The 21,860-nt window shown below is 42.8% G+C and overlaps 2 protein-coding genes across 2 annotated transcripts in view; one reads left to right on the top strand and one right to left on the bottom strand.

Annotated features, from left to right (window-relative positions):
• The window catches only part of ARL3 (ARF like GTPase 3), a 75,688-nt gene that overhangs the window by 35,925 nt on the left and 17,903 nt on the right, over positions 1-21,860 (bottom strand). The window lies entirely within an intron of this gene.
• Positions 14,679-21,860, top strand: part of SFXN2 (sideroflexin 2) — a 70,887-nt gene continuing 63,705 nt past the window's right edge. The window contains exon 1 of the mRNA XM_084846446.1: positions 14,679-14,708. Within this exon, the coding sequence (XP_084702572.1) occupies positions 14,683-14,708 (26 nt within the window). The 5' untranslated portion in view covers positions 14,679-14,682. The remainder of the gene's footprint in view (positions 14,709-21,860) is intronic.

Here is a 21,860-nt window from a genome sequence, read left to right as displayed (position 1 = left end):
AGAGAAACATATCAGAATTATTTTTGTATTTATAAAACACCTACAGTTATTATGAGCTGCACAACAAAAATGTTAAGACAATTTTCTGCCTGCAAATGCACAAAATCAACTGATACAATGGGAAGATTAAAAGAGTAGACACAAAAAAAGGGGGACAAAAGGCAAAATATGGGAAAGTGGATTCTGAAACAATACCTGAAACAGCATAAGAATATAGAAGAAAATGTTGTGCAGAACAAGAGGCATTAAAATAAACCTTTCAAAAGAAGATAAGAGGGAAGATGGTTATTAAGAGGCAAAAAGTTCCAAGCATAGAGAAAAGCCAGAGCAAATGAAGATGAGACAATGCCAAGAAAACCAGAGGCCTATCCCAAAGATTAGATTGAGTAGAGAGTAATAAATGAGAGAGTGTGTATATGGAAAAATCAAGGGAAAGAAATAGAAAGGTGCAAGATCATGAAGAGCCTTATAACAAATAGCTCTGTGGCTGAGTGATTCCTGAGTCCAGGAGATAGGCTCATTGACTGTTCTTTCTGGACAGGGCTGCATTCCCTCTGAAAGATCAGGTCCATAGTTTGGGGATCCGTCACTGTCGCTGGAGGCCCAAGTGGCAGTGGTGGCTCAGAGTGTCTTTTACCATCTTTGGCTGGTTCGCCAGCTACAGCCTCTTTTGGACAGGGATAGCTTGGCCACAGTAGTACAGGTGCTAGTAACCTGAAGACTGGATTTCTGCAACGCACTCTATGTGGGGTTGCCCTTAAGACTGTTCCGGAAGCTGGACCTAGTACAGAACACAGCAGCTCAGCTCTTGTCGGGAGCTGCCCCCTTTCAGCAAGCAATGTCTTTGCCCTTAATCTTTTATCTTTTTTACTATTGTGCGTCTTGTGTTCACCACTCTGGAATGTGTTTGCATGGGGAGCAGTATACGAACGTTGTAAATAAATAAATAAAGCCAGGAAAAGGTAGCCAGGGCAGAGAAAAATAAAGAGGTGATAGATGATCAGAACAATGAGATAAGAAAACAAGCAGCAGAACTGAGAATTTAAAAAAAAAGCTGAAAAGCTGAGAACCCATCAAGAAAAATATCAACATAATCAAGCTGAGAAATAATCAAAACTTAATCTAAAGTCCTAGCTACTTCAAAACAGTGGGTGAATTTTTGATATATTCATAAAAAATAACAGCAGGCCTTTGGATTAGAGTTTTTGTACAGTTGAAAAGATAAGACCATAATTTGGTAATACACCAGCACTATGAATAGTAGAAGCAGTAGTAAGAGAGTTATTATTAACAGCATTCTCAACCATGTGGAGAGCCCCCACAGATAGAGGAGGTTCCCCACTTCAGACAGATGCCCTCCATGCATTCAGCATGATGAGAAAGACAATGGAGGAGGGCGGGGCTAGCGCACTTTCCCTCCTCGCATGTTTAAACAACACGCTTTATCAAATGCCAGAATAGAGGTTATGTGTGACTAGGAAACCAGGGGAAGATTCTACAGAAAGTTTGATAGATTCAGTTTGTCTATTTTTAACTTTATATGGTGTTGTGGCATCCAAGATGAAATCACAATTAGTAATAATAGCAAGAATTCTTGAGTGGGTGGTTGCAGACCAGCTCCAGACACCCTTGGATGTAACTGATTATCCGGAGTCATTTCAGTCAGGGTTCAGGCCAGGTTGTAGCATAGAAACAGCCTTGGTTGCCCTGTATGATTACCTATGTCAAGAGAGGGACAAGAGGAGTGTGACCTTGTTGATTCGCGCTGATCTCTTGTGGCTTTCGATACCATCAACTGTGGTATCCTTCTGGGATGAATGTCTGAATTGGGAGGGGGAGGCGCTGCATTGCAGTGGTTTTGTTCCTACTTGGAGGCTCAGCTCCAGAAGGTGGTGTTTGGGGAACATTGCTCAGCCCTGTGGATTCTCCAGTATGTGGTTCTGCGGGGGTTGGTTTGGTCCCCCATGCTATTCCACATCTACGTGAAACAGTTCAGTGTGGTCATCCAGAGTTCTGGCGTGTGTTGTCATGCTAATGACATGCAGCTTTATTTCTCCTTTTCATCTTCACCAAGTGAGGCTGTGGATGTGCTAGATCAGTGCCTGGCTGTGACAATGGACTGGATGAGGGCTAATAAACTGAAACTCAATCCAGACAAGACTGAGATGCTGTTAGTGGGTGCTTCTTCTGATCAGATGGAGGGTGCTCAACCTGTTCTGGAGGGGGTTGCACTCCCCCTGAAGGAGCAGGTTCATAGCTTGGGGGTTCTCTTGGAGCCATCTTTATCACTCAGGTGGACTCAGTGGCATGAGTGCCATCTACCAACTGTGGTTGGTGGCCCAGCTATGCCCCTATCTGGACAGGAATAACCTGGCTTCAATTGTCTATGCTCTGGTAACCTCCACATTAGATTACTGCAATGTGTTCTACATGAGGCTGCCTTTGAAGACAGTTTAGAAGCTGCAGGTTGTGCAAAATGAAGTGGCCAGATTGATAACAGGGACAAGATGGTCCGAGCACATAAGACCGATTCTGTCCCCCTTGCACTGCCTGTATTTATTTATTATTTATTTTATTTAAAACTTTTGTATCCCACCCTATATCTTTAAGATCTCAGGGTGGCGTACAGATGAAATCAATTTAAACGGTGTAAAATCATACATAATTTAAACAGCTAAAGCATATTAAACCATTAAACAAGCTATTACCAATTCAAATCCAAAACAAAACAGTCAAAACAATGTGCTACTTTAGGGAATGCATTTAGCCCTCAAAAGTTTTGGTAAAAAAACATGTTTTTACTTGACGCTGAAATGAAACCAATGTCTGTGCCAATCGGGCCTTGAAGGGGACGGCATTCCACAACTGGAGTGCCACAGCAGAGAAGGCCCTCTCCCACGTCCCACCACAGTGTATGTCTTGCACTGGTGGGATGCAAAGGAGGGCCTTTCCAACAGATCTCAGTTCTTGGGCAGGTATATCTAGGGAGAGGTGCTCCCTCAAATATCGAGGTCCCAAGCCACTTAGGGCTTTAAATGTCATCACCAGAACCTTGAATTCTGACTGGAAGCATATTGGCAGCCAGTGCAATTCCTTTAAAACTGGCATTATATGACCTTTACGAGATGTTCCAGTCAGCAGACTAGCTGCTGCATTCTGCACCAGCTGCAACTTTCGAATCGTCTTCAAGGGCAGCCACATGTAAAGTGCATTGCCGTAGTCTAATCAGGAAGTTACCAGTGCATGTGCTACTGTGGCTAGGTTATCCCTGTCCAAGAAAGGCTGTAGCTGGTGGATCAGCCAAAGCTGGCCTCAAGTACTCCGAGCCATGGAGTCCACCTGGGGCTCCAGTGACAGGAATGGATTTAGAAGTACTCCCAAGCTATGCACCTGATCCTTCAGGGGGAGTGCAACCCCGTCCAGGACAGGTCACTTACCCAATTCCCAGATTTGGGAACCACAAATCCACAGAGCTTCTGTCTTGTCAGGATTTAGCTTCAATTTATTGGCCCTCATCCAGGCCATTATAGCCTCCAGGCACTGGTCCAGCACCTTCACTGCCTCAGCTGACTCTGACAACAAGGAGAAATAGAGCTGAGTATTGTCAGCGTACCGGTGACACCCCACCCCAAAACTCCTAATGATCTCACCCAATAGCTTCATATAGATGTTGAACAGCATGTGGGATAGAACAAAACACTGTGGCACCCCACAGCTTAATAGCCATGGGGTAGAACAGGAATCCCCCAATACTACTCTCTGGAATCAGCCCTGCAGGCAGGTAGGAGTGGAACCACTGTAAAACAGTGCCCTGAACTCCCATCCTGCAGAGCCAATCCAGTAAGATACCATGATCAATGGTATCAAAAGCCACTGAGAGATCCAGGAAGATCAACAGGGTAGCACTCCCCATCTTTCACCTGGAGTAGATCGTCAGTCAGAGCAACCAAGGCCATTTCAGTGCCGTCCCCTGCCCTGAAACCAGACTAAAATGGGTCCAGATAATGTATGTTTCCAAGCTTGATACAAGGTGCTGGTTTTAACCTATAAAGCCATACATGGCTCGGGACTGCACAAACCCATATACTACATTAAGTATCCAAGGCCCTCCTCCAGGTGCCTCTTCTAAGGGAAGCTCAGAGGACAGTAACAAGGGAGAGGGCCTTCTCAGTGGTGGCCCCTCCAATTCTGGAATGACCTCCCCATTGAGGCTTGCCTGGTGCCAACAGTGCTATCTTTTTGGTGCTAGGTTAAGACCTTTCTCTTCTCTCAGGCATTTGGCAGTATGTGATGAGGTTAATCAGGTCCTGCATTGGCCTTGTTGTTGATTGTTTGAAATTGTTTTAGATATATGTTGACTCTATGTGTGCTATCTGTTTATATGTTTGTGAATGGTTTTACACTTTGTATAATGTATTTTTAATGGTTTGTAATCTTTGTAAACCGCCCAGAGAGCTTCGGCCATTGGGTGGTATAGAAATGTAATGTAATGAATGAATGAGAATAGAAGCTAAAATTGGAGCAGAAAGATGCATTTGAATATCCTGGGCTTACGTATGTTAATTAAAACCAAAGGAGTGAATTAGCTGGCCAAGTGGGAGAATATAAAGGAAAAGAGTAAAGCGGCCTAAGAGTAAGTTCCTGGAGTTGTTGTTGTTGTTGTTGTTGTTCAGTCGTTCAGTAGTGTTCGACTCTTCGTGACCCCATGGACCATAGCACGCCAGGCCTTCCCGTCCTGCACTCTCTCCCGGAGCGTGCTCAAGTTCATATTCATTGCATCGGTGATGCTATCTAGCCATCTCATCCTCTGCCATCCCCTTCTCCTTTTGCCTTCAGTCTTTCCCAGCATCAGGGTCTTTTCCAGAGAGTTTTCTCTTCGCATTAGGTGGCCAAAATATTTCAGCTTCAGCTTCAGTATCTGTTCTTCCAATGAGCACTCAGGGTTGATTTCCTTTAGGACTGATTGGACCTCCTTGCAGTCCAGGGCACTCGTAAGAGTCTTCTCCAGCACCACAGTTCGAAAACATCAATTCTTCGGCGCTCAGCCTTCCTTATAGTCCAGCTCTCACAGCCATACATTACTACTGGGAAAACCATAGCTTTGATTATACGGACCTTTGTCAGCAAGGTGATGTCTCTGCTTCTTACTATGCTGTCTAGGTTTGCCATAGCTTTCCTCCCAAGGAGCAAGCTTCTTTTAATTTCATGGCTACAGTCACCGTCTGCGGTGATCTTGGAGCCCAAGAAATAAAATCTGTCACTGCTTCCATTTCTTCCCCTTCTATATGCCAGGAAGTGATGGGGCCAGATGGCATGATCTTAGTTTTTTTAATGTTGAGTTTCAAACCAGCTTTTGCACTCTCCTCTTTCAACCTCAACAAGAGGCTCTTGAGATCCTCTTCGCTTTCTGCCATTAGGGTGGTATCATCTGCATATCGGAGGTTGTTGATAATTCTCCTGGCAATCTTAATTCTGACCTGTGATTCATCCAACCCGGCGTTTCTCATGATGTACTCTGCATATAAGTTAAATAAGCAGGGTGACAATATGCAGCCTTGTCGTACTCCTTTCCCAATTTTGAACCAATCGGTTGTTCCATGTCTGGTTCTTACTGTTGCTTCTTGACCCTCATACAGGTTTCTGAGGAGACAGGTAAGGTGGTCTGGTACTCCCATCTCTTTAAGAATTTGCCACAGTTTGTTGTGATCCACACAATCAAAGGCCTTAGCGTAGTCAATGAAGCAGAAATAGACGTTTTTCTGGAATTCTCTTGCTTTCTCCATGATGCAGCGAAAGTTGGCGATTTGATCTCTAGTTCCTCTGCCTCTTTGAAACCCAGCTTGTACTTCCAGTAGTTCTCGGTTCGCATACTGCTGAAGCCTAGCTTGTAGGATTTTGAGCATCACCTTGCTGGCATGTGAAATGAGCGCAATTGTACGGTAGTTTGAACACTCTTTGGCGTTGCCCTTCTTTGGAATTGGAATGTAAACTGACCTTTTCCAGTCTTGCGGCCACTGTTGAGTGTTCCAAATTTGTTGACATATTGAGTGCAGCACTTTAACAGCATCATCTTTTAGGATTTTAAATAGCTCAGCTGGAAGACTGTCATCTCCGCTAGCTTTGTTGTTAGTAATGCTTCTTAAGGCCCACTTGACTTCATACTCAAGGATGTCCGGCTCCAGTTCAGTGACCGCACTCCCATGGCTATCAGGGACATTCAGATCTTTCCTGTATAGTTCTTCTTTGTATTCTTTCCACCTCTTCTTAATCTCATCTGCTTCTGTTAGGTCCCTGCCTTCTTTGTCCTTGATCATGCCCGTCTTTGCACAAAACGTTCCCTTAAGATCTCCGATTTTCTTGAAGAGATCTCTAGTCTTCCCCATTCTGTTGTTTTCCTTGATTTCTTTGCATTATTCATTTAAGAAGGCCTTCTTGTCTCTCCTTGCTATTCTCTGGAACTCTGCATTCAGTTGGATATATCTTCCCCTTTCTCCCTTGCTTTTCACTTCCCTTCTTTCCTCAGCTACTTGTAAAGCCTCATCAGACAGCCACTTGGCTTTCTTGCATTACTTTTTCTTTGGGATGGATTGAGTTGCTGCCTCCTGAACAATGTTACGGACCTCCGTCCATAGTTCCTCAGGCATTCTGTCTATCAGGTCTAATCCCTTAAATCTATTCCTCATCTCCACTGTATATTCATACGGGATATGATTTAGGTCATACCTGAATGGTTTAGTGGTTTTAGTTCCTGGAGTACCAACAGACAATAGAAATGGAATATATAGAGCTGTAACATGATTAAAGCACCAAGGAAGAAAAATTAAGTGCTGAGAACAGAGATAATAGGCTTAAGCTGAGAGATGAGGAGACCGGTAAGCAAAACATTACAACAATCAACACAGAATAAGGATTTTAGTAGCATCAGGGTGGCTTTTAGAAATATTATACAGAGACAACAGACAAAACTCAGCTCAAACGGTAATACAAGCTCAGAAAGAAAGAGAAGGATCAAAGATAATCCCTAAGCGCTTAACTTGATTTTTCATGCATGGACCTAACCTCTCTTTTGGTGCTCCATGCTACATGGCTAGAGGGCCATGTAACAACAGATGAGGGCACCTGCTTGGTGCCCTAAGATTTATCACCTCCTTATTATTCTTTAAATGTGAAAGTTATCCTGCCTCCTCATGCACCTCTCACTAGTGTTGGGAACTGCCATTAATATTAGTTTGTATCAGCTGTTGTGAAAACACACATAAAAGGTGTTAGGTCTGAAGATTTGGGGCAGTATTTTGTCCAAGCTGCTAAATTTTATTAACTTTGCCACCATCCAAACCTCATTTATACAAAATCCTGTAATCAAAATCTTTCTTACCTTCACTCTTAAGTACCTGATACCATGGCAAGAATTCTTAACTACCAATGATTCTGACTACCCACAGCCCCTTGTATTCATTCTCAACCATTCTGGGCAAATGAGACATTCTCATGTCTGTGTTTCCAGGATATAGCAATTGCAAACCTTTCAATCCCCTACACTGTGTCGCTAAGAAAGTTTAGCAGATTTCAAATGACAGATCCTCAAGCTAAGAGTAGTTTTCAAGCTTTGGAAACAGAATATGCCTGTGAGTGTATTTGCTATGCAAAAAAATGCTAGAAATAATGGAGTGCCTTGGTGGTGCATTTACTCAGACGCCTGTGCTGCTTTGAAAGCAATGTCAACCGGAAGGCCTTGCTGGATACTGATAGGTAAATGTGTTTGAGCTGTTTTATCACATCCATATAAGACAAAGACCACCTCAGTGGCCCAATGGATGAGAAAAATGTTATGAAAATCAGAACATCAGCTTTCTAGTTCCAGTTTTCCTAGTGACCTCTAATATCCGAAGGTATTACATTACCTTCCCTGTACTTGTTTCTTCTCCTCCATCACACAATGGATAGCAAAATTCTTGGCAAACAATATATCTTCCCAAATGACAAAAATGCTTAACAAAATAGCCACCAAGTTATAAGAACCTATACTGGCACAGGAACTGGGCTAGAGCTTTGGATTACTGACAACTTTTCATAAAAGAGAAAAGTATTGCGTCTCAATTATATTCAAGTTCCTTAATAAGGGTATCAGTAAAACACACAGGTGAACAACAATTACATCAGTTAAATGAAGTTTGCCCCCACCCCAAAAGGAACAATTAAATGCTATGCAGCTTCCAATGTTAATTTTTGAAGATGCGTGTTTTCTGTCCAGTTATGCACACACCTGAAAACATTATGCTCTCCACGTTGTTCTGAGATTGATCTGTGAGCAGAATCCTAGATTTCTGTTGGTTCTTGCTCATATTTTATTCAGATGAAGTATTTCCTCATGAAAATACTAATGGTATCATTTCAAAAAGAGATCCCATGAGCACCAAACATCACATCAGTACTAATGAAGAGAGTCAAAAGGCAGGGAAACACTGTGAAGCAGTTGCTAATGAATAGTAGCAGCTGGCTAGTAGCTGGCACTTCAGCCTTTATAAGTGCACCATATTCACACAAGACTGACAGTCATTGAAGAAAATCCAGGACTTCCACCTCCCTGCCCTCTTCTAGCTGGCAAGACAAATTCACAAATGCACCGTGAGCATTTACATTTTAATACTACTTCAGGTCACCTCCCTTATATCCATCCACCCCATTACTTTTGTGAAGATGACAGCTTCAATTCCACTCACACACCTCTCCACAACCTGCCTTTACTCCTCATGTCACTCCATCCTTGACCAGGGGTCAGGCACTTCTATTTTGAGAAAACGTCATGAAGATTAAAACAAAGATATTGAGCTTTGTTTGAAACCCATGAAAGAGAAATGCCAACATTAACATAATGAACCAGTTTGTATGATGATTTAAGCCCATCGTGGCTTAAACAAAGCTGTGGTGTGTGCTGGTGGCCATTTTGAATATTCAAGCCATGGCTGCAGCTTGTTGTGTCATCCATACCTAGGGACTGTGAGTTATGCAAAGGTTGAGCAACCCTTGGCATGGCTTAAACAAGCCACGGTGGGCAGCGGTGATCATGTGAACCATGTCATTAGATCAACAAGTGGCACAATCTACAGCAGTGGTTTTCAAACTGTGTCCTGAGGGACCCCAAGGTTCCTTGGATGCTTATCAAGTACTTGTCAGTACAAAGATCAGTAATGCAGACAAGCTTCCCTAAAAGAGAGCACACCCAGCATTATCTTTCCCCACATTGCTTAGCCACAGCACAGTGTTAGGGATGTTCTTCAGATATATTCTCAAGTCATACAGGGCAATGAAGAGGCCCAACATGTCTGGCCAGTGCCCCATGTCTGCTGGCTGTCTGCAACATATATGGACTCCAAAGTAATTCCTCGGGGTTCTTCAGCACATGCATTGATGTGGAAAAGACCCTGAAGGCAGAAAGTTTAAAAACCACTAGTCTACAGAAAGGTTGTCTTCTGACCGTCTCTACATCCTTAACTGATTCAGACCCAGAACGAAATATTGGGAAGATCAGATATTATTAGTGTTGTTCACAATATTTATATAGTGCTTCTCACTTGAAAGAAATCCCCAAAAGTTATTATTTCTCAGAGCCAACTGAATCACGTTGAGCAGAGTTTTACTGGTGGAGAAGGGTCTTTTGGCCTCTAAGTGTTTTCCACCAGAAGAAGAACCATCAATAGCCCTCTGGAATTTTTTGCTCAATTGTTTCCTGATAAAATTGCTCAGATCTGCTCCAACATGGATGCCACAGTTCAAGCACAGTCTATTCTGGAGATGCCACAGGTGCTATCTTGTCACACTTTCTTGGATCACTTCTCTCTGGTTTTCCTTGAGGTTGTCTGGCATTTTGAAGGCCACCACAGGCAGTTAGGACCTTGCCTCTCAAGGCTATTGAAGGCCTGCCAGGGACAACTGGTGGAGCTTTTGGCCCATGTAAGAAATGCCTTTTGGGATCATGATGATATTCCATCATCACTGAAAAAGCCAATTATTTGTCCCCTTGTGAAGAAGCCACCATTATGAAAAGAGGATTTGGCCAATCTTAAACCTTTGTCCAAATTCCCTTTCCTCAAAAAGGTGATGGAGCATGTGGTGGCAAAGCAACTTCAGGCGTGTTTGGGTGACACATCGTATCTTGACTCATTTCCATCTTGCTTCTGCCTTGCTTGCCTTGGGTGAATGATCTCTTGTCTTGAGCTGACAAGGATAATGCAGCTCTGTTGTTTTTCTTGACCTTTCAGCAACTTTTGATACTATGAATCATACTATTATTTTATATTGGATTCAGTTTTCAGCTGGGGTGTTGGGTTTGGCTCTCTGGTGAGTCCAATCCTTCTTAACCAATCAGAAAGAGAGGGTAGTAATCTGGGATGCTGCTTCAATCCCCAAGAAATTGGAATGTGGAGTTCAACAGAGATCAATGTTCACATTACTCTTTTTTAACATCTACATCGGGGTAGGTAATATGTGGCAACATGCAGCTGCAGGCGCTCTGGCCTCCCAATTCCTCCTACCACCACCGCCACACAGGATGCGTGAGCAGAGATATCCCCACATGGCCTATCTCCCAATTCTGCAAGGAAACAGGGTGTGCGAGGATGACTCTCCTCATGTGCTCTGTTTCCCAGCAGAACTAGGAGTGCTGGGAAAAAGGACACCAGAGGAGAGTCATCCCTGTGCGCCTTCTTTCCCAGTAAGATTGCTGGGATGGGGGCAAGGTTAAAGCCTTCTCCCCACCACAGCGATCTTCAGCAGGAAGCTTTTGTGTGTGCTTGTGCAGCCCCTTGGTCAAACACTCAACACCCCATGTGACCCTTGGGGCTGTAAAAGCTGCCCATCCCTGATCTACATGAAGCCTCTGGGAGAGATCATCTGCAGTTCTGGAGTGAGGTGTCATCAGTATGCTAATGACACTCAGCTCTATATTTTAGTTACTAAATATCTAGAGTGCTACTGTAACATCTGCTCTAATTTTGTGTCTGGAAGTTGTGGATGAGGATTAACAGATTGGAGTTAAATCCAGACAAAGCAGAGGTGACGCTAGTAAAGTCTTAAGGGGCAGTTTTCCTGTAATAGATGGGTTGCAATCCCCCATTGGAACAGGTTTGGAGTCTGAGAATTGTATTTGATCCAGACCTCCTTCTTGATAAACTGTAGTAGCTTCCTATCAGTTGTAGTAGCTTCCTATCAGCTCCATTTGTTGCACAAGATCTGCCCGTTTTGGAGAGAGAGGATCTTGAAATGCTAATTCATACTTTTTGTAACGTCTGGAAGGGTTTTGTTCCTTCAAGGGGCTTTGCAAGTAGAGCCCTGAGGGCTTTTTCAATATCCATTTGTTCAATTGTAAAGTTGGAGATGGATTTTGGTAGCTATGCTGTTAAAAAAGCAATTATATTTTGGCCTTCACAAGCAATTATGTTTTGGCCTTCACGGACTCCTTAATCCCCTTGATTCTGAGGTTCAGGTGTCTGCTGTAATTTTCCATTGATTCCATCCATTGCCTCAGTTCTGTGTTTGATTTAACCAGATTAGGACTGCCTCTTCTTGGACATATTTTAATACCAGATCCAGAGCTTCATTTACTGCCTTTGCAGTATCCGTAAGTTTAATTATAATTTCTTCTGCTTTATCTACTAGTGGATGAATAGCATCAGCCCACTTTTGTCTTAGATGTTTTATTTGATTTGCTATTTCCAGCATAGGTTCTAGGCCCTCCTTTGGAGTTTTCCTAGCAACTGCTGGGCTGCCTTCTTCTCTTCCTCCTGGGCCATACCTCTTCTCTTCCTCTCTATAAGTCATACCTTTTCTGTCCCAACGTATGCTGTTAAGCGCCTGTCTCAGGCTGAAGGTGTGCTCTGGAGCATTACCTTTCATCTGTGTTGGTTATTGCCCTTTGATTTGTTATCTTGCTATCTGAGGTAGAAAGTCTATGACGGAGAGCCAGAGCTCCAGCTCAGTCTGCCATGTCTGATCAGTGATGTCACCACTTCTGGCCATGGCATTTGAGTTTTGACAACAGATTTTCATTTAAAGAAATATTGATGTTCTACTAACTGAGTCAACAGGTAATTTAAGAACTTTCTGGAAAAATAACATTAGAAGTTGTGAAACACTGTTATGGAGGGCAAATAGCTTTACTAATAGCCACTCTATTTTGAAAAAAAGGTATCTACAGTCAGGGCAAGAAATATTGGAACGAAGATAACTGTTTTGGCAGTTGGCCTCTGTACACCACCGCATTGAAGTTGAAAGGAAACACACCCAAATGGGAGCGAAGTCAGGACTTTCAGCTGTAATTCAAGGGGTTTGACAAAAGTGGGGCACTAACCATTCAGGAAGTACAGCCAGTGGCATACACACACACCCATCGTTGGTGGCTCATAAGTAGAATCATAGAATCATAGAATAGTAGGGTTGGAAGGGGCCTACAAGGCCATCGAGTCCAACCCCCTGCTCAATGCAGGAATCCAAGTCAGAGCATCCCTGACAGATGGCTGTCCAGCCTCGTCTTGAATGCCTCCAGTGTGGGAGAGCCCACCACCTCCCTAGGTAATTGGTTCCATTGTCACAGCGTTCTAACAGTCAGGAAGTTTTTCCTGATGTTCAGCCGGAATCTGGCTTCCTGTAAGTTGAGCCCATTATTCCGTGTCCTGCACTCTGGGATGATCAAGAAGAGATCCTGGCCTTCTTCTCTGTGACAACCTTTCAAGTACTTGAAGAGCGCTATCATCTCTCTCCTCAGTCTTTTCTTCTCAAGGCTAAACATGCCCAGTCCTTTCAGTCTCTCCTCATAGGGCTTTGTTTCCAGTCCCCTGATCATCTTTGTTGCCCTCCTCTGAACCCTCTCCAGTTTGTCTGCATCCTTCTTAAAGTGTGGTGTCCAGAACTGGACACAGTACTCTTCCCAGGATTTGGAAGCTATGTTTCTATTAATGTAGCCCAAAAGAGCATTTGCCTTTTTTGCAGCCACATCACATTGTTGGCTCATATTCAGCTTGTGATCGACAACAATTCCAAGATCCTTCTCGCTTGTAGTGTTGTTGAACCACGTATCTCTCATCTTGTAACTGTGCATTTGGTTTCTTTTTCCTAGGTGCAGAACTTGGCATTTATCCCTATTAAATGTCATTCTGTTGTTTTCTGCCCAGCGCTCCAGTCTATCCAGATCACTTTGAATTTTGTTTCTGTCTTCCAAAGTATTAGTTATCCCACCCAATTTTGTGTCATCTGCAAATTTGATCAGCATTCCCTGCACCTCCTCCTCCAAGTCATTAATAAAAATGCTGAAGAGCACTGGGCCCAGGACTGAGCCCTGCGGTACCCCACTCGTTATCTCTCCCCAGTTTGAGAAGGTCCCATTGATAAGCACTCTTTGAGTCCGATTCTGTAGCCAACTGTGGATCCATCAGATCGCTGTTTCCAACAAACCAACATCGTTTCAAACTTAAGGATCGCCTTTAATACCTGAATGAAAATCCTTTGCAGTCAATGACTGCCTGAAGTCTGGAACCCATGGACATGACCAAATGCTGAGTTTCCTCCCTCGAGATGCTTTGCCAGGCCTTTACTGCAGCTGCCTTCAGCTGCTGCTTGTTTGTGGGTCTGTTTGCCTTCAGTCTTGTCTTCAGTAAGTGAAAAGCATGCTCTATTGGGTGGAGATCAGGTGACTGACTTGGCCATTGAAGAACATCCCACTTCTTTGCCTGCAGAAACTCTTGGGTAGCTTTTGCTGTATGTTTTGGGTCATTATCCATCTGCAATATGAAGCGGCGTCCTATCAGTTTGGCAGCATTTGGCTGAATCTGAGCAGAAAGTATAGCCCTATACACTTCAGAATTCATCCTGCTGCTTTTCTCAGCAGTCAGGTCATCAATAAACACCAGTGACCCGGTTCCATTGGCAGCCATACATGCTCATGCCATAACAATGCCTCCACCATGTTTGACAGATGATGTGGTGTGCTTTGGATCATGAGCTATTCCTTTCCTTCTCCATACTTTTCTCTTCCCATCATTCTGGTACAAATTAATCTTGGTTTCATCAGTCCAAAGAACCTTATTCCAGAACTGGGCAGGCTTTCTCGGTGTTTGCTGGCAAAGGCTAATCTGGCCTTTCTGTTCTTGAGCATTACCAGTGGTTTGCACCTTGTTGTGAAGCCTCTGTATTTACATTCATAAAGCCGTCTCTTGACTGTAGATGTTGACAATGACATGCCTACCTCCTCAAGAGCGTTCTTGACCTGGCTAGATGTTGTGAAAGGGTTCCTCTTCACCATGAGCAGAATTCTGCGGTCATCCACTTTAGTTGTCTTCTGTGGTCTGCCAGGCCTTTTGCTGTTGCTGAGCTTGCCCGTTAATTCCTTCTTTTCCAGGATGTTCCAAACTGTTGTATTGGCCACTCCCACTGTTTCTGCTCTCTCTCTGATAGTTTAATTTTATTTCCTCAGCCTAATGATGGCCTCCTTCACTCGCATGGACACCTCTTTGGACCTCATGTTGGGAGTTCCAGTGAACAGCTACCAAATGCAAATGTAATGCTCAGGACCACCTCCAGGCCTTTTATCTGCTTGATTGGTCATGGGGTACCGAAGAAACAGGCCACCCCTGGCCATGCCGCTGCTTGTCAGCCATTCATTCCATGAGCCACCAACGATGGGGGGGGTGTATGCCACTGGCTGTCCTTCATGAATGGTGAGTTCCCCACTTTTGTCAAACCCCTTGAATTACAGCTGAAAGTCCTGACTTCGCTCCCATCAGGATGTGTTTCCTTTCAACTTCAATATGGTGGTATACAGAGGCCAACTGCCAAAACAGTTATCCTTGTTCCAATATTTCTGGCCCTGACTGTATATAAGAATACATTAGTGTAACGCATATTACTACAGATTTACCAGACCAGTCTTGCTCATTTATTTTAAACTGAAGCTTGAGCAGCATAGACATGCAGAAAACTTTGAAAGTTCAAAAAAGTTCAAAGCTCGAGCTTTAATAGCAAAACATGTTTATTTGCTCTGCACCAGTCTCCTATTACTCTACACTTCAGTGCCAGTTTATTTGCTCCATGCCAAACAGTGCCTGATCTGACATCATGTGTTTTCAACCTGAAACGTAAAGAAATGCTAAATGATCTTTTTAAAAAGAACACACAAAATAGTGCCTGATCTGACATCACATGTTTTCGACCTCCATTACTTGCATCCTTTCACTTTCCTGTTTTTTGTTTGTTTGGTTTTTATTTGTTTTGCTCCACAGGCAGGCTTCAGGGGCGCTGCTAGGCCTCGGGGCGGTTGCTAGGGGCAACAGCCACCCTCCCCTGCCTTAGATTGTACTGTTTCGAATGGGACAGAGCGCAAGGAGGGAGGGGCTGCTGCTGCTCCTCCCATGATGACCTGCATGCAGGTGGGATATGAATATTTGTGTATGAGAGAGAGGGGGGAGTAGTGGGCAGGGTTACATGGCAGGAGTGGGCGGGATGCAAGTCCAGCACCATATTGGAGGGCTCTGGCTCAGTGCAGGTGAGAGAAAGGTGGTATTTTTTCTTCTCTCCCCCGCCCCTCCCCTTCTCATGTTTTGTTTTTCAGGCCAAGGTGAAGGTGAGGCTTCTTGGGTGGGGGCTTGGAACACCCCCTTTCCCTGCAACAGAGAAGGGGTGTATCTGTCTATGTTTTCATAGATGGGAGGGGGGTCTTATTGAAAGGAGGGAGGCTAATTGTGTGGGTGAATGAGAGGGAGGGAGGTTGGATAGAAGACTCCATTTGCTATGGCGGGGGAGGCTTGCTTTAATGTAGTGGGAAGAAGTCAGATTATTGGGGTACTCATGGAAGGGAAGCTGATGTGGGACATAACTGGAAAGTTGAGAGAGTAAGAGGGAAGGAAAAAGGAAATGCCCCCTGAAAGTTGTTCTAGTTGCAAGGGAAATGGCCAAACATATTTCATCCAGTCATTCTCAGACTACTAGCACCTGTGGCGACATGGGCTTTACACTCATTGATAAGAGTTTAGATGTTAATATTCAAAATAATTTGTCTTTCCATCTAAGCACTCACATAATATACATCAGCACTTTCCATCTCTTTCAATGATCAGGGTATTCATTCTAATCCTTCTTGGTTGGTTGGTTTCCCGATCAGAAAGTACTAGCAGGCATCCTCGTCAGTGATCTTAGCACTGGAGCTAGATCATCAAATTCTAATGCCACCTCTGATCCAGGTTACCTCTATGACATCACAACATTCAAGTTCCATCTTGCCAGATAATTTATAGCCCACCCTTTTGTCAGGAATGGCTGAATACTACCCCATCTGGAGAGCCATGTCACTGCAGCTTCTCAGTGAAGCAGCTTCTAGCAGCTTCTGGGCTGATTCCACCAAAGCTGCTTGTTGGCTCCTCTAGGCAGGAAAGAATATAAGAGGGCTTCCTCTCTCAGTAGAACTTCACTTGAGCAATAAGGTCTTCTTGAGCACTGGCATACCTCTGTGTTTCTGGCGTTTCCTTCAGTGCTGACTCCTGACTTGTCCTCAGGTCCTGCCTCCTGGCTTGCCCTCTGATTCTGATTGCTCTTTGGTCCTGCCTTCTCTTAATTCTCCTATCCTACTTCCTGCTTTGCCCTCTGATGCTAATTTGCCTTCAGTCCTGTCTCCTGTCTTGTTCTTCGGTCCTACCTCCTGATCCTGACTGTTCTTCAGTACAGATTCCTGGTTCCCAGGTCTTGGCTTACTCCGCACTGCTATCCACGGCCCAGCCCTGACACCCATCTCGAAGGCAGTGGGATGCATTTTTGGAATTGTAGGTAGAGGGAGTAAGTATCCGAAGCAGCTCCCCACTCAAGCCTCTCAACTTCAACCTTTATAGAAGCAGAAATGCAGAGAGACAGACAAGCAGAGACAAGTACCCTGAAAGCGTAGGTGCGTGGTCCATAAGAATCAGAGAGTTTATTAGTCAATTGACATTCTCAGTGAATTGAGATGTAAGGATACAGTTCCAAAGTATCTATATTTATATCCCAGCTGAGAACCGCTGTCCTATATAGCAAATGTCAAAGCATGCATCTTTCAAAGCATGTGTCTCATGGGTATCTCTTTCTGCTTATACAGATGACTATGCCTTCTCCTAGGAATACAGTGTGTTACAGGGAACTGTCTAGTCAAGAGGGCCATTTTAGATAGAACTGTACATGCAAATCATTACTAACTGATGTTTTTGCATGTTCAGCACTGAGACAGCATTAACTGAACAGTTTCACCTTTGAAAACAGACACCTAGAGATGTTTTTCTCCAACAGATGCTTTTGTGCAATCATTCATTGAGGCCCAGTTTGCGGGAGCCTTTAGCTTTCAGTTATGATATCCTGTTTCAGCTATGGCAGCCTTAGTATGTAATGGATATGGTAAAATGATTATAATCCTGGTCCGCGTGCTACATAGGTAACCACAGATGAAATGCTAATATAAACGGTCCCATTTAAAACATACTAGCTGCAAAGCCCACAATCCTTTATTTAAGCCCAGCCTCAAAAGCCAGACAAATAGAAAGAGTTTGCAGCCCTTCTAAAGATAAAGTTATTTTCAAGGTGTGTTAGCTTTATTATGCAAGTACTCCTTTTCCATATTTCTGCAGAACTCCAATTACAGCAATCACTGTCTTTTAAATCTCTTTCTTTGACACCACTTATTTTACCTTGTTTGATTAGTTTTGACACTCTTCTGACACCAGGAGGAAACAAGCCAAAATTCCACTATTCCACCTTTTCTCTTCTAATTTGTTAACTATTTTGCCAGAGGTCCATTTCACAATCTGACTTGTCATGAACACACGTTAAGCTGTTGGCCTAGGAGAGAAGGAGTGGTGTGTAGGAAGAGTTGTTTAAATGGTATTTGAAGAGTGCAGGCAGACTGAAATTTTCAACCACAATGACTTTTTTTAAAGCTACAATTGCATTAAGAAGCTAATGGTATAGTTGCAAACAACCTTGATTCAGCCCTATTTTTGTGTGTGCCTTACTGTCAGTAGGGCTATTCCCTTAATGAGGCACATTCTTTTCAACCAACAAAATAACACAAGAAACTTATGGTATATTGCCTCTTAGGGTGCAATGTTTGGCTGGGGAATGCTGGGAGTTGTAGGCATTTTCTCTGTCTAAACATAATTAGGATTGCACCCTTATATAAGGACCAGGTCAACATGCCTCCTTCAGTCTGTGAGGAATTCCAACTAGAGATGTACAATTTCAGGAAATTTTGAAGCCATGAAAAAACCTGAGGTTTTTCCCCAGGAAAAAAAACTAACATTGAGAAAAATTGAAAAACGCGTGATACTTATTTTTTTAATTGCTCTTTACAAATCTAAAGTCATTTTGTTACCTTAGGAAGATAAAATGTATTATGTATAAATCAATTTGCTCATAAAATTATCATTAAAACTAAAAACATTTTAAAGTAAAAAATTAATTATTGTCTGAATAAACTATGCTTTTATGTAATAAAGCAAACATTTTAATTTTATACCATGTTATATACAATATATTTTAGGTTCCTCTTTTATGTCTGACCAGAGGGAAATACAGCAGGTAGTCTCTGAAACATCTAATCATCCTAGAAGCCAGAAGAAGCAGGAAGAGCTGGAGGCAGAGGAAGAGCAGTATACAGCATCTGCTCCTGTTTGTGAGGAATTGGGTGGAGTTTAGAGAAATCTGGAAAAAGCTATTTAGCTGGGGAAGACTCTCGTACCTATTAGGAATGGAAACCAAGCATATTTCTTTTTAAAGAACCTTTAAGCAATCACAACCTATTATTTGAAGAGTGACATTTTATTCCCTTTTGTAAATATTTTCCCTTAACAAACATTTTAATTTTTATTTATTTTGAAAGCTTGTCTCTAACGGTGCTGTCAATCTCATGCTATGCCATAGAAACCAGGCCACCGAGTTAGGTATAGAGGTTTTATTTTGGTGGCAGGGATTACAGGTTTTATAGCTGAGGTGGCATTCCCTAATGGTGAAGTGTAACTGGGAACTTTATTAAAAAAACTGTGGCAGTGAGTTCCATAGACCCAAGCATCAACTTTTTAAAAGTTATTTTTTAAAGAAACATATGTGGAATAACCCACACATTGTTCCGTCTCATGTGGCGGGATAATTTACAGCAGGCTTCCCCAACCTGGTGCTCTCCAGACATGTTGGATTACAACTCCCACAATCCTTTACCCAGCATAGGGGATTATAGGAGTTGTAGTCCAACACATCTGGAGAGCACCAGGTTGGGGAAGTCAGACAATGTTTCTCTCACACATGGGTTTTCGACCTACATTCAGTGACTACTATAGCACCTAGCCAAAATAATCCCAGAAACACAGGACTCTATAGAACAAAACCCAAACTGTCAAGAATGCACATTTTCTTCACGTATTTACGATATGGTGACTCTAGTCATAGGTTGGGAAACTGAGCATGACTTGGGGCAACCCTAAATATCAGTAAAAGATACTTTAGATTAATAATTTTAATAAGGAATGGAAGAAATAATTATGCTGGGAATATTACAGAAAGGACTAAAAACCATTTTACCCTGGCTTCAAAATTTCCAGAAATTTTACATATGGAGGGAGCAATCCTATGGCTGCTAGACAGCGGCTAGATGGCCATAAGATATCTGGTTTTCCGGGAACCGACCTCCCCTCACTTCTGTGCTGCCTCGGAGGCAGTGCGGAACAGCCCCATCCTCCGTGCTCACAAGAGGAGCACAGAGTGGCCGAAAAGGGGTGTTGCTGGGAGGGCGGAACTACCTGTACGACACATCCTATGTGCTGTACAGCAGCCTCCTTCCCCACTCCGTCCTCCCGTGGCTAAATCGGCTGTCCAGCCGAGAAAGCAGGGCAGGAGAAGTGCGGAGGGAACGATCCCCTCCGTGCTTCTCCTGCCCTGCTTTGGATAGGCAGTCGCCTCTGAGTTTGGAGGCAGCCAACTATCTGGATAGGATTGCTCCCTTCGGCTTATAAAAGTCTTCCTATTAAGTGATCTTTAGAAATCATGTTGAGGGAGCAAAGGCTGGGTAGCAATATATGAACACACTGTCTCAAACATTTTATTCACCATTCTAAAAGAAAATATTTTGTAATCCAAAATTGTTCAATTTTTTCCAAATTTTCAGAAAAAATAAAATAAAAAGGTCCTTGGGAAAAAATGGGAAACACCCCCCCCCCCCAATTCTTCTGTTTTTTCCCTGGGCCTTCACATCTCTACTTCCAGCCATATCAACATATGGCAGTCATATGTTTGCCTCTGCCATGTGCAAAATTAATTCCAGATTGGCCGTTGGTATGCCATCACAAAATGCTCAAAACAATTTGCAGTAGCCTGCTAACATAGGGATTAGTGCAATGCATGGCAGCAGTATAAGCATGACTGTTTTGCCACAGACTGATGTGGATGGAAGTCAGCATGTGCTAACTAAAAACTGCACCTGCCATGGCTGAAATGGTCATGTAACAATTCCTTAATAAATATGACTTCCTTATGCAAAGTTTTTCCCTTTCTTCCCTTTCCATTTGCTTTTGCTTTTCTTTCTTTGTCTAGTCTGAATGAGCCTTTAGTAGGCATTTGGGTTTACTTAATTTTATGCAACACTTGATTATCCAAGTATTATGGTATTTATAAGGTCTAGTCAGAACTGGATCTTGCTTTAATAGTTTTAGTAAAGAAGGCCAGAACATGCTCCTAAATTATTGCAAATGAAACTCCAGTCCAGACTATATTTACGTGGAAGTTATATTCTTAGGATGGCAGTTTAAGATAATCACTCATATGTAGAGGCTTTTATTATAACTGGAAATTACAAGCTTGTTAATGGTTGTAAATTCTGAGTTATTATGCTGTTGACTGCATAATAATAGTTAACAAATTCAGAAGGGCAGCAAGTCTTTAAAATGAATGTTCCTTATTATTTCTTCTTTGGAATCTACATTTGTATCTACCTTCTCAAACCGCAGTAGTTTACTCCAGCAGTACATTTTTCATCTCAGCAGATTCAGACACACCAAAGCGAACTGCCGTGGCTTTCTCCCAACTGGGTTGGCAGTGCAGATTTGTACAGAAGAGAAGTCCTTCACTGCTTAAGTTAATCCTAAACTACTGTTGTTTAGGGGAATAGGTACAAACACCCTGTCCCCAGTTACACAGACTGGAAAGTAAAGATTCTGAAGGCTGGTCTCTCCATAGCAAACACACACTGAATGGATTTCTCACCATTTTGGTTATTCCTACTGGGCTAGAACTAAATGAGAGCTAGTCAATGGTTGTTATTATCATGCTCTTTTGCTTACTCTACGGTCTGAAATTTTTAACTTTTAATCTTTTGAACACAATAATTGACTAGAGCAGAATAACACAAAACAGAGAATATAGATCAGTATTAAGGAACATTTTGCCATAAATGCACAGAAGTAATGTATAAATTATAATTTATGTATGTCAGACATATACACTTACACGAATGATCTTCCCAGCTAGTACAGCTTACAAGAAATTAGAACACACTCATCCTCCTATTCTACTCAAGGGATTGTGGCTGTCTGTAACAGTAAATGGGCTAGCCTATAGCAAAGGAGATAAAGACATTATGGTATGCAAATAATTCATTGTAGGAGCCAGGAAGAAAAACAAACCAACACTGAGGAAGAAACACAAAACAACAACAAAACAACACTACTTCAGTAGCTCAATTTTTATGCAGAGTCTAAACTTCCCGTGTGCTGTTAAAATGCAGTCCAATCTAAACACTTATGTAATTGTTTAGGTTTTTCCAGCATCAAAATTTTTTCTAATCAGAAGATCAAAAATTGTTTTAATCT

The sequence above is a fragment of the Heloderma suspectum genome, chromosome 3 (assembly GCF_057233095.1).
Source record: "Heloderma suspectum isolate Gila_16-S chromosome 3, 16-S_ref, whole genome shotgun sequence".
Taxonomy (NCBI): Eukaryota; Metazoa; Chordata; class Lepidosauria; order Squamata; family Helodermatidae; genus Heloderma; species Heloderma suspectum.
Note: the sequence above shows the minus strand (reverse complement) of the source record. Positions and strands in the feature narration are given on the sequence as shown.